We start from the raw sequence: 13,535 nt of genomic DNA on the forward strand, positions 1-13,535 counted from the left end.
ACCCTTTATCTCTCTCCCTCTCTCCTTCTTTCCTTCTCTCCCTCTCTCCCTCCATTCCTCCAGTGGCAATGGCCTTAGGTCACTCCCGCTCTGCTCTCTGTCCCCTGAGGGCATGTTCTCCTAGGATCAGATGGGTGGCCCAAGAGGGCCAACAAGGCAGGAACAGCAAGGAGACCTCAGGCGGCTGTGAGCTCGACCAGAACAGACTCCCAGGAGACAGGCTTTAGTGAGACAGCTCAGTTAATTTGGGAGAACAAAGGCCATTTAAACTTTTGGGGAATGGTAGAGGCTTTTGGAATGAGTGTATGTTATTCGCCTGGGCCAAGGTGCTGGGAATTCCTTCTTTGCATGACGAGGAATTCCAGGTGCTTGCTGGACATGGCCTTATAAGGAGAGAGGCCAGGCTATGAGACCACCTTAAGGTGGTAGAGGGGGGAGCCATAAGGCTACATGTGTCCCTGGGCTTGCAGGCCCAGGGCAGGGACAGAAGAGTCCCATCCTGCCGGTCTCAGGATGAGATTTTCAGGGTTTAGACACACTTTGACCTCACTCTTGCTGCAGGTTGGCTCCCCTGGTCACATGGCTCCTCAGCCCCACAGCCTTATTTTTACAGTTATCTGAGCTACTGAGTCCATCCTTGGTCATTTGATGGACTTGAGGAGGCCAGTGTGCCGAAGCCAAGCGGAAAATTGGATGCTGCTAGAGTAAGCCTGGTGCAAGCCAGGAAAGGATTGTCTCTGTATTCACCACCAGGCAACTGCTCTCAGTGAAGTGCTTTCATTTCACTCCAGGGAGGTTCAGTCAGAGCTTTCCCTCAGCTCCCTGTGGACAGTAGCACTTCTTGTCACGAGCTGTTGCAGCATCCCCAGAGAACAGTGGTGGCTGCCAGAGAACACCCTGGGTGCACACAAACAGCACCGGCCCATTGCCTTTAAATAACCTCATAGGCGCCAGTCTTCAGTGAACTGTGAGCAGTGTTTTGCAAGCATGAGAGCTATATGCTGACCCTTCTCTGTTTGCAGGCTGGATTCTGTCTCTCTGGACATAGCAAACCCTAATGCTATAGACCTGGCAGTTGCTACTGACGTGGAACACTGTGAGTGTCCCCAAGGCTACACGGGGACCTCCTGTGAGGTATGCTGGCCTCTGCCGGTCTCCTCCTTTCTCTGATTTCCTAAGGGGAAAAGTACGCTGGAGCTGATATGATGAACATCTGCGGTTTAACCTCAGAAAACTCCCATGTGGCTTAGATTGTTTTGAGTTATGAGACCATTGGGCATCATAATGTTCAAAAGACTACATCTTGACTTTGTAAAGGACTGGAATTCAATTCCCAGCACTGATATGGAGCAACTCATAACTGCCTGTAACTCCCGCTCCAGGCGGAGCTCTTCGCTCTGTCCTCTGCCACACATACACACACACACACACACACACACACACACACACACACTTAAGTATAAATTTTTAAAAATAACAAATAATTCAATTCCCAGGACTGCCTGGGCTACCTTGAGGTTCCTGGACTCTGTATAGCTGTCTTGCCTCAGTCAACAGGAAATGTTTAGTGCCCATGATGGACCTTGCACCTCTAAGAGAGAGTTTCACTTTCTTATCTGAACATTTACACTCACTTGTGGAGCACCAGCATGACTGTGCACAAGCAGGAGCTGGCCTGAGACCACTTGGCTCTCTGGCTGGTTTGCTCTGGTTGTCTGAACACGGCAGCAGAGATTCTGCATCTGTGAACTGAAAGCGTACATTCCCCGGATGACAACATTGTCCCTGAGCCGAGCGTGCATAGATAATCCCCCTATTATCATTCCTGAACACTGTAGCATGAAGCTTACCTGCATAGCATTTATATTTCACTAAGTATCACCAGTAATCTAGAGACAGCTTAAAATATCTGGAAGATGTGCATGGGTTTTATACAAATAGAATACCATCTTATATAAATGACTTCAATATTAAAGAGTCATGATGGGGCTGGGCATGGTGGTGCACACCTTTAATCCCAGCATTCAGGAGGCAGAGGCAGGTGGATCACTGTGAGTTTGAGGCCAGCCTGATATACAAAGCTAGTCCAGGACAGACAAAGCTACACAGAGAAACCCTGTCTCGAAAAACCAAAAAAAAAAAAAAAAGGGGGGGTTGTAACATCTATTGATCTATTGGGGTCTCTTGAGACAATCCCCATGGAGATGGAGAGATAACGCACTCTCAGGAGTACATACATACATACATACATACATACATGCATACATACTACACATATGTACGTACACGAACATATATGTACACACATACACACTTGTGTATACATTTATATGCATGTATATGCATATGTATATATGTATGATTAAAAAAACTCTACTGTCTAAAGTTACCTGTTTTGGAAGAGTCCAAATCTAACCATCCCTGTTCCCACATCTCTGTGAGAGACCTCTGAGCTGGCTTTGACAAGCCAAGATCTTGGCAGTTGGATGTGACACAGTCTTGGAGCTGGGCACAGCTACCCTTGGGTTATCCCGAGGACACACCAGGTGCTGTCCTCACACGCTGCATTTGCTATCTCTAAAGCATGGGTGCTGTTCTCCAGGATGCCCCGAGAGCTAAATACACAGAGGGTGTTACCACCACAAGAGGAACCATATTAAAGGGCCGCAGCCTTAGGCAGGGTGAGGACCACCGCTCTAATGCAGAGCTGACTAGACAGGACTCCATCAGCGCTGGGTGGAGCAGAGTGCAGTGGTGTCTGTGAAGGCCCAGTGCTGACCGAGAGCATAGCCTTGAGGATTCTGTGTGCAAGACTTCACTTCAGAAGGAAACATATAGAGCTGTTACCATGCAGGTCTCCAAGGCCAGCTATGTGCAGAGCATAACACTGCTGTGCTTGCTCCCGTTGGGCTTTCTGCCAGTGCTTTTGTGTGGCCAGCAAGGTGAGGACCTGCTTCCAGTGGGATTGATCGCTGCCTACAGATAGTCTGAACGCCAAGTTTTTGCATGCTCTGTAAACGTATACTTACAGAAATATGTGCCCAATATGTGAAGTGTGCGCGCACTGAACTCATCCTCTGAATACACTACATAGTCGCTAAATAAGGTTGGATTAGATGAACTGGCCACACAGCTCGATAACTGTACTGAGAAGCACTGGACCACACTGGACTGCACACCTGAAGGGGGTGTGTCTTTACGGCATGGACGTGCTTATCTCGATTAAAATGGTTAGGTTAGGAGACGTGCTTCCCAATTTGTTCACGTGTGTTAGGAAAGAGATGGGTTACATGACAGCAAAGCCACACGTCGTCTGATGCGTACAAAGACCACCTTTCAGGAGCACTGACTGCAGACTGGTCCTCTTCCCTTGCAGTCCTGCCTCCCCGGCTATTACCGAGTGGATGGGATACTCTTTGGAGGAATCTGTCAGCCCTGCGAGTGCCACGGCCACGCCTCTGAGTGTGACATTCATGGAGTTTGCTCTGTGAGTTTACTGCTGTCCTTGTGTGCCTCTCCCCCTGACGTGCCTATCCACTGTCTATTGTGGCCAGGGACTCCCTACCTCGAGTCTGGCTCTGTAGATGCCAGATTCAAGCGGGTACCTTCAGACATCACCTGCTTTTCCTTTAACCTGCTGATTTATGCATTGTTTTCATGGGACGAGTTGAGGCATCTTTGATCTGAAAAATCTAAATTCTGTAACTTGTTGACCTGTGACTTTCCATCACAAAGGAGGAGTCTCAAACACACTCTTTTGTGATGAATGAGTCAAAACATTTGCATTCTAAAATTAACTGTATGTTTTTACTTTCAGGCTATGTGTATAAAGGCATATCCCAAAACATAAATTAATGTGTTTAGAATTAGGTCTCATCCCCAGGATACTACTAATATATCTTATACATATAATATATATGCAAATGTACACACACATATGAAAATTCTAAAACATACAAAATTTAAAAACTCACAGTACAAATTTAATAATAAAACATGAAAAAACCCACATTTTACCATATGTAAATTTATAGTTAGTTCAGCTAAACTACAAATAAGGGCATCTTTCATGAGCAGCGTTAGATGGAACCAGGCTTAACAAATGTGCTATTAATCTTGGGCATGAAGTTCACGCTGGCACAGGGTAACACTTGCCTAAGTCCCACCAGGAGCTCCTTCAGCCCTTCTCCCTGTAAGGAGGCCATCGTCACCCTCTGCTCAGGGACTGTGAGTGTGAACACTAATGGCCTGTGCCCCTTTTGTCTGGGCCAGGAAGCCCCAGCCCCAAGCTCTTTAATCAAATGATTCAGTGAGACAGGAGACTAAGGAAAACTTAATTATCAGACCCCCAGAGAAGAAGAGCTGACGCCCCATGTCCCGCTCACTTGCTTTCTCATTGTTCACTGAGCGAACCATCGTTTGTCTGTTCATGTCTTTACTCAGGATGCTAAGCATCCATGGCAACCGCATGAAGCATCATCTGCTGGCGATTTGGTCCTTCTGGGATGGCTTTTCCTTCAGAGCCTGTTCCAGGGGCTGGGGAAGGTTGTGGCTTTGTCACCTTTGTTCTGTCATGTGGTCTACAAGCCCCGCCTTCCCCCCCCCCCCCCGCCTCCTGTGGACATTGGGGTGGGCAGACAGCCTGTGGAGGATGGGCTTCTAGTGGGTGGTGTAGTTACAGCAGGCCTTTATATAAAGATTCCTTGTGCATCTATAAATGCATAGTTGCAGAAATATGTATCAAATAAGTTAAGTGTGTGTGAGCTGAGCTCATCCACCTAATACAGTAGATACTAAAGGAACTGGTGCTAAGTGAGCTGTACATGCTCAGTGTGTCTGCTAACTACTCCCTGATGCCCCACTTATCATACAGAATAGTATTTGGGGTTGTAAGCACTTTTTAGAGACTGTTCTAGACTTAGAAGGAAGCCATGGCGTACTGCAGAATCCCTCGGTGAACTTTCCCTGCATCCCAACACTTAGGTCTTTAGATGTCATCTAACTGTGACATCCGCCCTGGTGCCAGGCCGTTCGCCATGCAGGTAACTCTCATTCCCCCAGCGTTTCCACCCCTGTCCAGTCTCCTTTTTAGGATTAAAACTGAGCGTCCTCTGGCCCAGCAAAGCCTTGCTTCCTCTCTTCTGCAGTAGTTCACACTCTCTTGTCCTCTCCAAGAATGCCAGGCCCTCTGCCGAACACTCTCAGCTAAGGATCGTCTCATTTGACGTTCCTCTGCGATCTCACTGGGACTGGGCACTGGGACACGAGGCCTAGGAAATGATACATCTTCTCAGAGCCTGCAGGGGACAATGACCTTGCTGCATCTTCTTCTGGGGATGCCACCGTGAGCCGCCCAGATAAGATGGTGTCTGCTAGCCTTTCCCCCAAGTTGCTATTTCCCTCCCTTTAAACAAATAATGCTTATTTTTTAGAGGAAATGGATGGAATTGAAGATAATGTAGATAAGAGTAGAAGGAAACTAAACTTTTAAAATCAGGGTGGCTTGGAGATTGAGTTCTCTCTTGAACCCTTATGTCTTTTCTCTTCCAATGAAAGAAGTTTCTCTTCCGAAGAGGGATGCACACTCTCACCCTCTGGCGTCCGGGCCGCCAGCAGCAACAGCACTCAGATTGGCCGCCCCCAAAGGAGACACCACAACACATGCTCCTAGGGTTTATCAGCAAAATTGCTGAACAGTTTACCTCAACAGAGACAACGTTGAGGTCCCATGTGCCCCTTAAGTCCGACTCCACATCGCACGGATACGTGCACGGACATAAAACACAACTCTTACTTCAAGGGAGAGAGGAGAGGGCTGATTCTGGAGCCAAATACTAGTGAGCAGCCACCCAGGAATGCAGGTTTAGGACACCCCGAAACCGTGCTCAAGCGTGGTAATAGAAGTCTGTATAGGGACAGAACAGAGTCTTGTCTTAAGGCCCTTTTCAGATATGCCGGTGGAATCAGTAGGCGGGCTGTAACAACCTGGTGATCCTCTGCTGTGGGCCCCAGATTCTGTCTGCTGACAGCTTAGACTTTCTCAGTTGTTAATGGTCTCTTAAGACATTCAAAGGGTTTTGCCTACTAGTCACAAGGATGTCAGGCCAGACATAGCAGTTGGCAAGGAATGGCTGTGAAGGCGGCTGAAGATAGGCCAAGGCAAACCGTAACTGGGCTCCGGTTCTGCAACCTTCCTGCAGCCCTCGGCGTCCTTCTCAGCCTCGCAGAAGCTTCTCACCGTTCATACAGGACACAGATGAGCACAGCCCACTATTTTAAAACCAAAGCTGCGTTTATTTGTACAACATTAGTTCAGCCATGTAACCTCCTGTCGGCCTCATTGCATTTTTTTAAAGGTGTTTGGGTTAATGATCAGAGCCAATGTCATGAGAAGTAAAAGCAATTCTTTTCTTCTTGAGAACCAATCCCGGGTTTACGCGGAAGCTCATTAGAAACACAGGCTCGGGCTGGAGAGAGGGCTCAGAAGCTAAGGGCTGGGATCACAACCGGAAATAGAAACACAGGCTCTGGCCCTATCTCTGGAGCCCGAGTCCTCATCTGCGGCTCGCTGTGGTGGCCAGTGTCCACTTTTGAACTAAGGCCCTCCTGGCTAGGATAACTCACCTGAGAAAATCTGGGGCAGCCCCGGTATGGAATGGACGTGATACCGGGTCTTTATGAAACCAAGCTTAAGTTACTCTAGGGGACATGTCAGCCTCAGGAGTTATGGAAGCATACATAGTGTAGAGGTGAAAATCCTATTTAAATAGATGCATGAGAAATGACCAAGTATATAAAATGAGTGGCTTCTTTTTGTTGTTGTGTCCCGTGTAGCATTTTTTACTGACCCTCCACTGAGGTCAGGTATTGAATTATATTGTCACGTCTCTTTAAAATTCTTTAGTGTAAACTATTTCTGTGATATTATACAAGCCATGCTAAAAACAAGCAAACAAAATCATCAGTCTGGGGGTTCACGTGTGTTTTAGCTTGTGTCCTTTCCTTGTTCTCTGTCTTAACGTGAACCTCAGCTTCTTCATGGGTGAAGCTGAAAACCCTTCAAGGAAGCCTGAGATGACTCATCTTTTCATGCATGTGACTTAGGCGTGTACACACAACACCACGGGGAGCCACTGTGAGCAGTGCCTGCCTGGCTTCTACGGGACACCCTCACGTGGGACCCCAGGGGACTGCCAGCCTTGTGCCTGCCCTCTCTCCATTGACTCTAACAAGTAAGTCTCATCCTGGTCCCCTTTGGTGTGTGTTCTGATGTCTCCAAGCAAGGCTGTGTCATGAGTGATAATTGATTCAGATGAGAGGCCAAAAGGGAAAGTTCTCTTATTAAAAACCTGGTGTATTTAATGACACAAGGGAAGGTGTGAGGCAGCAAAGATGCACACACTTGTCTCCTCTTGGACTCATGCCTGCCATGTGTTTTCATAAGAATACATCTGGTGGTCAAGACAATGTTCTAATGAATAAAACACTGCTCTGTCTTTGATGAGCTTTGGTCAGATGATCAAATTGTGAAAACGTGAAGCTAATCTATGCCTGCCATAGACTAGACACCAAAGGAGGTGATGTGAGCAGCAAGCACTCCACCATGGCCCCAGGGACGCGGTGTAGTGAGGTCTGCGACGGAGGCCAGTCCATGCAATGGTGGGAGTGTGTGGGTTGAGGGATGTCTCTGGAGAAGCTCTGCTGTCAGATAGGATGGGAAGGGGGCCACTCAGCAGTCAGAGGGAACCGAGTGTGCCAAGGATGCACAAGCACACACACTCTGCTTGAGGAATTGCACTTGGTCCTTAATCAGAAAGCAGGGTGTGTGTTGCAGGAGATCTTCCTAGAAAATCTTTATCTTTCATGCCAGGGCATGTAAAGTCTACAGGCCAGTAGTTAGCAATCTTTTTTTTTCTCTCCTCCCTCTCTGTGTCCGCCTTCTCCTCTCCTCCCTTTTCCCTCCTCCCCTCTCCGCCATCTCTTCATCTACCCATTATCAGTGAATTCTGTCCACAGGGATTTTTGCCTAAAAATTTGGCATATAGACCAATGCTGTTACTGACTCTGAGGTGTCACGACATTTTTGGAGCTGGGTACTGATGGAGAAAAGACATTTCATTAGTTTGTCTGGAGGTGCGAGGACATGGCGCCAGCCTCTTCTGCGGGCCTCGTGGTGATGGCATCACAGTGGCGGACGTGTGTGAAAGACACGGGTCACATAACACAGAAAGAGAGAGATTCAGGACTGGCCTCCTGCTTTAGCAACAGCTCCCTCTCTAACGTGGTCTCATCATAAGGCCTTCCTCCTGTCCAAAGGCCAATGACCTAGCCACAACCTCTCAATGCTACCCTAGTGTGAAGCAAACTTTCAGCATCGGGAACTCTGAGGAAGACACAGGAGCCATCCCAAAGTGGTAGTAGAGACAGTTAATGGTTACTCATCTTGAAATGCTGAGGTACCTTCCCTATTCAGGCCACTCCAGGACCTCAGCAAGCTCTGTGTGCATGTGCGTGTACATGTGTGTGGGTATACATGCACACGCGAGTGTGTACGTGTATTTCTCTGTCTCTCTGTTTATATGTGTCTGTGTGTACGTTTTTGTATCTGTCTGTGTGTTTACGTGTGTATATCTGTGTGTCTGTGTGTCTGTTTCTGTGTGTGTCTGGAGGGGCTGTCTTCAGAGCCTGAAAGATCCCTGCTAGTGAGCCACAAGAGAGAAAGGGAGTTAATGTTGCCGAGCGTCCAAATAGGCTTCTCGGAGGAAGCAAGGAGAGGTAGGCAGTAAGGATGAAGCCATTAGTGCTCAGAACAGGCAGAGGCAGGGGGATGTGAGTGTGCTACAGCCTGGGGGACAGAGGAAGAGCAGGCATTCAATGATGAGTGATGGACAAAGGAGGCTGCCGGGTGTGCCTGGGTGTGTCTGAGTGTGCCCGGGTGTGCCTCATGGCAGAGACATTGGCTTCTGGGCTAACGGTGGAGAGTGAACCTGTTGAGCAATCGTTAATACAGACATAATAACCATTTTTAGTATTTAGAAACAAGTAGCATCCACTGGAAAAAATCACATTCATTTCAAATGTTTTGACAGTTTCAGCCCTACCTGCCACCTCACTGATGGAGAGAAAGTTGTCTGTGACCAGTGTGCCCCGGGTTACGCAGGAGCCTGGTGTGAGAGGTACTTTGTGGCGCCCCAACCCCCGCTTTCACAAAGCAGCATTAACATTATTTTTTAAAACCCAGTATAAATTTTATATCGTCTTCTTAAATATCTACAAATCTTCAGTGTTAATTGACACATAACAATTGTCTATACCCTGTAGGTATGGTGTGATAGTTCAATGTATGCATATAATGTGCATTGATGGACACTTATAATATTTAGTTAAGTGTGGTCTTGGCATCTTGGGGCATTACCTAAGATCATGAAAAAAGCAGGATGCACACTGAGAGAGCAGTGTTCCACCTCCCAGAGCTCATCAGTATTCACACCAAGAACATCAGGAGAGGGCAACGGGGAGTCGGCCAGTCTGTCTTTATGGTCTTTGCATGTCTGAGTATTCAGTTGTTTGGACAATAGTCAGGGCTTTGGATGGTCTGATTGAGAGTCTTCTTCTGGCACCCAGAAGCCAGTCTTGTCTTTTCCCACGTGTAAGCCTTGGTGCCTGCCCCTGGTTTAGCCTGTCAAGAGCTGGGTAGCGGCCAGAGTGGCCAGGAGTAAGTCACAGAGGCACATCCTCTGGATTTATGCGCAGTTTCGATCTGCTCCCATCTCACAAGAGGCATGGAAGATTTGTGACCATCTGGAGGGAGGGTCACCTCTTTTCCATTGCAAATCTTAAGGGAAGTGGCCAGTCTGATTTATTGGCCTTCCAGGGTGTCCCTGGATCTCCAGGCAATACCTTGAGCAGCCCTATTCACTAGATTCCGCTTTCCATCCTGGATACAGATGTGCAGACGGTTACTATGGAAACCCAACAGTGCCCGGGGGGACCTGTGTACCATGTAACTGCAGTGGCAATGTTGATCCTCTGGAGGCTGGCCACTGTGACACTGTCACGGGGGAATGCCTGAAGTGCTTGTGGAACACAGACGGTGCCCATTGTGAGAGGTGTGCAGACGGCTTCTATGGAGATGCTGTGACTGCCAAAAATTGCCGAGGTGAGCACTTGAGCAGTTCTGTATCGCCATGTGAATTCTTAGCGTTTTTCAAAAGGGCTTAGCCCATATTCAACCCTACCTTGAATATGTCTTGTATACTGATGATGGCGCTCCTGTTGATCAGACATAGTCAGTACTCTACAGTAGCTTAATAGCGTTTATCCCTGAAGGTCAGAGGTCTAGAAAATGCATACCCTCTATTGCCGTGGATGAGGCTTTCTCTCTGAAGCATGGTGGTGGCACATCCCAGTGCTCTGCTCATGACTTGCTGTGTTCTCCAAAAAAGCCTTGAAATTAGGGATGGTCTAGAGCCACCCATTGAGACAGTCGGTTTCCCGTGCCTGAGATGGTCACGCTTTGGGGCTAATATTAAAGCGTTCAGTATTTGCCTCTTTGCATAGTTAAGAGAAAGCTTTATTGCTTGAGAGTTTTAAACATGTGCACAATGTACTTTGATCCAATTCACCCCCCACTCCCTCCCCTTCGGCTCCCATCGTCCTCTTCAGCTCCTCCCATCTCCTTCTCCTTCCCACTTCTCCTTCCTGGCTTCATGTGGGTGGAGTTGGGGCAGCACAAAGGGGCCGCGTCTCTGAAGAAGACTCTCTGGTAGCCATCAGCCGCCGACAGCTCCTCAGCTTCATGGGTCCCTTCCCTGGCTCACGCCGCCATTTCTGCCGTCTACACCTTGCACAGTACTTGCTTCCGCGCAGTCTTAAGGAAGGGACGCATGAATAATAACACCACTTTTTGATAACTCCAGACAAGTGTTAGTCTTTATATTACAGCATAGAGACAAGCTGGTGCCGCTTGTTCAGAAAAATCGTAAGTTTGCAGGCAGATGAAAACAACCATGGCTTTGGCCCAGCAACCCAAACTTCAGCGACATGGATGCTTAACTTAAAATACAGGGTGTGAGGGAGTGGTCTATGGGTCAAATTCTGAAGAAAGATCACATAAGGTGAGCACTAAAATCTGCACACTGAATTTAGGACTTAGGATGTCCTAGAGACTTTGAAAAGTGATGCATTAGTGCGCAAGACTCCCAGGAGGACAGGAAATAATAATTGAGGTTGATGGGCATACTAAGGGAGAGTGGAAGTGGAGGGATGCTAAAGAGGTTTGCCTTCAGAATGAAGCGGTAGGGGGAGGAGGGAGGGGAGGAGGGAGGGGAGGAGGGAGGGGGAGGAGGGAGGGGAGGAAAAAGGGAGGGGAAGAAAGGGAAGGAGAAGGAGGAGAGCTCAGCTGGAGCTTACGTATCTATGTGTGGAGAGCTGACAGACTGTGTGCTGGGAGTTAGGAGTCCTGTTTAGGGCCAAGCTATGGGGTGAAGGAGCCACAGGGAGTGGGGCAACAGGATTGCGTTCCTCAGGATCTCAGGCAAAGCTATGGCTGCACATAGACCAAGGAAAACCGAAGGCTGGAAAGAAGCCAGGTTCTTAGGTAGGCAGGGTGGGCTTAGCCAAGAAGCTGACCCCAAGCCCTCTCTCAGGCTCTCAAGTCTTCAGGGTCCAGGGCCAAGGCCCCTACTGCTGGGTTGTTTAACAAACTGACTCATTATCTGTGAGGTGTGTTAGCTCTGTGGTGACTGGTGTGTTGAATGTTTAGGCCTTTTCCTTAGGGATTAAAGAGTTTTACTATAATCACAGTAAAAAGAAATGAATGAGTAAAAACATTTATGTGTCTTGTGTGTCCTAGCCTGTAACTGTCATGAAAATGGCTCCCTTTCTGCCATCTGCCATCTGGAGACCGGGCTGTGTGACTGCAAACCTCAGGTGACAGGACAGCAGTGCGACCAGTGCCTGGTAAGATGCTTGCAGGCCATTGCATGCTGACCAGTGTTTACAACTGACAGGAAACCTGGGTCCTCAGTCTCTTGAATTCATATGTGAAAAGTACATTCCCTGGGCTTGGCCAGTCCGTGCCATGCTGGGTCTCCCCACCTAGAGGGCTTAGGTGCTGTGTGCTCAGGAGCAGGCGTGTGCTGCAATTCTGTCAAACATCTTAGCGTGTGACTTGGAGGGCATTCCAGTATGTTTATGGGCTGCACTAACCCATGATTCATTCTTTCTCTCTCATGACCCAGTCTGGCTACTACGGGTTGGACACAGGGCGTGGCTGTGTGCCCTGTGACTGCAGTGTGGAGGGCTCCACTTCAGACAACTGCACAGAGGAAGGCCAGTGTCACTGTGTACCAGGCGTAGCTGGAAGAAAATGTGACAGGTGTTCGCATGGTTTCTATGCGTACCGGGACGGTGGCTGCACACGTAAGTGCTTGAGTTCCTTGCGCGTTCCCTGTCACCTTCCTTGGCATCAAAATAACTTCTGTTAACTTTCCTTACATTTCTTTTGGCGTTACAGTGGGGCTCCACACCTGTTTTCTGTCTCTAATCCCTTTTAGGGTACGAGCGTGTTCTTTGGTCCTGGCTCCCCACCTACTTGCTGTGTGTGTGAGCTTAGCTTTAGTTTTTTGGGACCCTAATTGCGGTCCACATTCAGCAGCTTTTGTAAGGACTGAGGGTCGCATCTAACTCAATGACATTAAAGCAGCAGTTCTCAGCCTTGCCAACGCTGTGACCCTTTAGTACCATCCCTCATGTTGCCGTGACCCCCCCCCCCACCATAAAATTATTTTTCCTTGCTACTTCATAACTGTACTTTTGCTTCTCTGTTATGAATCACAGTGTAAACATTCGATATGCGGGATATGATATGTAATTCCTGTGAAAAAGTGGTTCAACCCATCCTCCCTCCCCCCAGAGGGTCACAACCCACAGGTTGAGAACCACTGCATTAAAACTATTTGTTCTTCTGGGCAGCAGGCATCTCTGTCCCACTCTGGTGACCTCTCAGACCTGGGTAGGGGGGCAGAGCTACCTCCGGCATATGTGAAGAGGCCTCAGGGATCCTTGCATCTCTCAATAGTGATAATAATTGTGCTCTCTGTCCCTCCTGAATCGCACCAACCATCTAAACCTGTGATGCTTCTTTTGTTTTAGCTTGCGACTGTGCTCATACTCAGAACAACTGTGACCCTGACTCTGGAGAGTGCCTCTGCCCTCCTCACACCCGGGGTCTGAAGTGTGAGGAGTGTGCGGAGGAGCACTGGGGCCTTGACCCAGAGCAGGGGTGCCAGGTGGGTGCTGCCACCATGCTGGCGTGAGTGTTTCCTCCCTGAAACAAACTTCCTTATATCCTTGGTTAAGCAGTCAAATATCGCCATAGTTTGTACTGAAAATCTGTACAGCTTGGAACACCAGCAGTGCACCTGTAGCCCCAGCCACTTAGGAGGCTGCGTCAGGGGGGTTAGATTGTTTGAGCCTCATCCTAGGCTCGCTTGAGAAGCTGGAGCAGCTAAGGAGATCCCACCTTTAAGGAA

The 13,535-nt window shown here is 48.4% G+C and overlaps 1 protein-coding gene across 1 annotated transcript in view; it reads left to right on the forward strand.

Annotated features, from left to right (window-relative positions):
- LAMA1 (laminin subunit alpha 1) overlaps positions 1 to 13,535 on the forward strand; it is a 123,524-nt gene that overhangs the window by 56,423 nt on the left and 53,566 nt on the right. Inside the window, exons 15-22 of the mRNA XM_084778117.1 lie at positions 1,023 to 1,134; positions 3,377 to 3,487; positions 7,105 to 7,232; positions 9,090 to 9,176; positions 9,948 to 10,159; positions 11,855 to 11,961; positions 12,243 to 12,423; positions 13,156 to 13,292. Of these exons, the coding sequence (XP_084634243.1) occupies positions 1,023 to 1,134; positions 3,377 to 3,487; positions 7,105 to 7,232; positions 9,090 to 9,176; positions 9,948 to 10,159; positions 11,855 to 11,961; positions 12,243 to 12,423; positions 13,156 to 13,292 (1,075 nt within the window). The remainder of the gene's footprint in view (positions 1 to 1,022; positions 1,135 to 3,376; positions 3,488 to 7,104; positions 7,233 to 9,089; positions 9,177 to 9,947; positions 10,160 to 11,854; positions 11,962 to 12,242; positions 12,424 to 13,155; positions 13,293 to 13,535) is intronic.

The sequence above is a fragment of the Acomys minous genome (assembly GCF_964271855.1).
Source record: "Acomys minous genome assembly, chromosome: 4".
NCBI lineage: Eukaryota > Metazoa > Chordata > Mammalia > Rodentia > Muridae > Acomys > Acomys minous.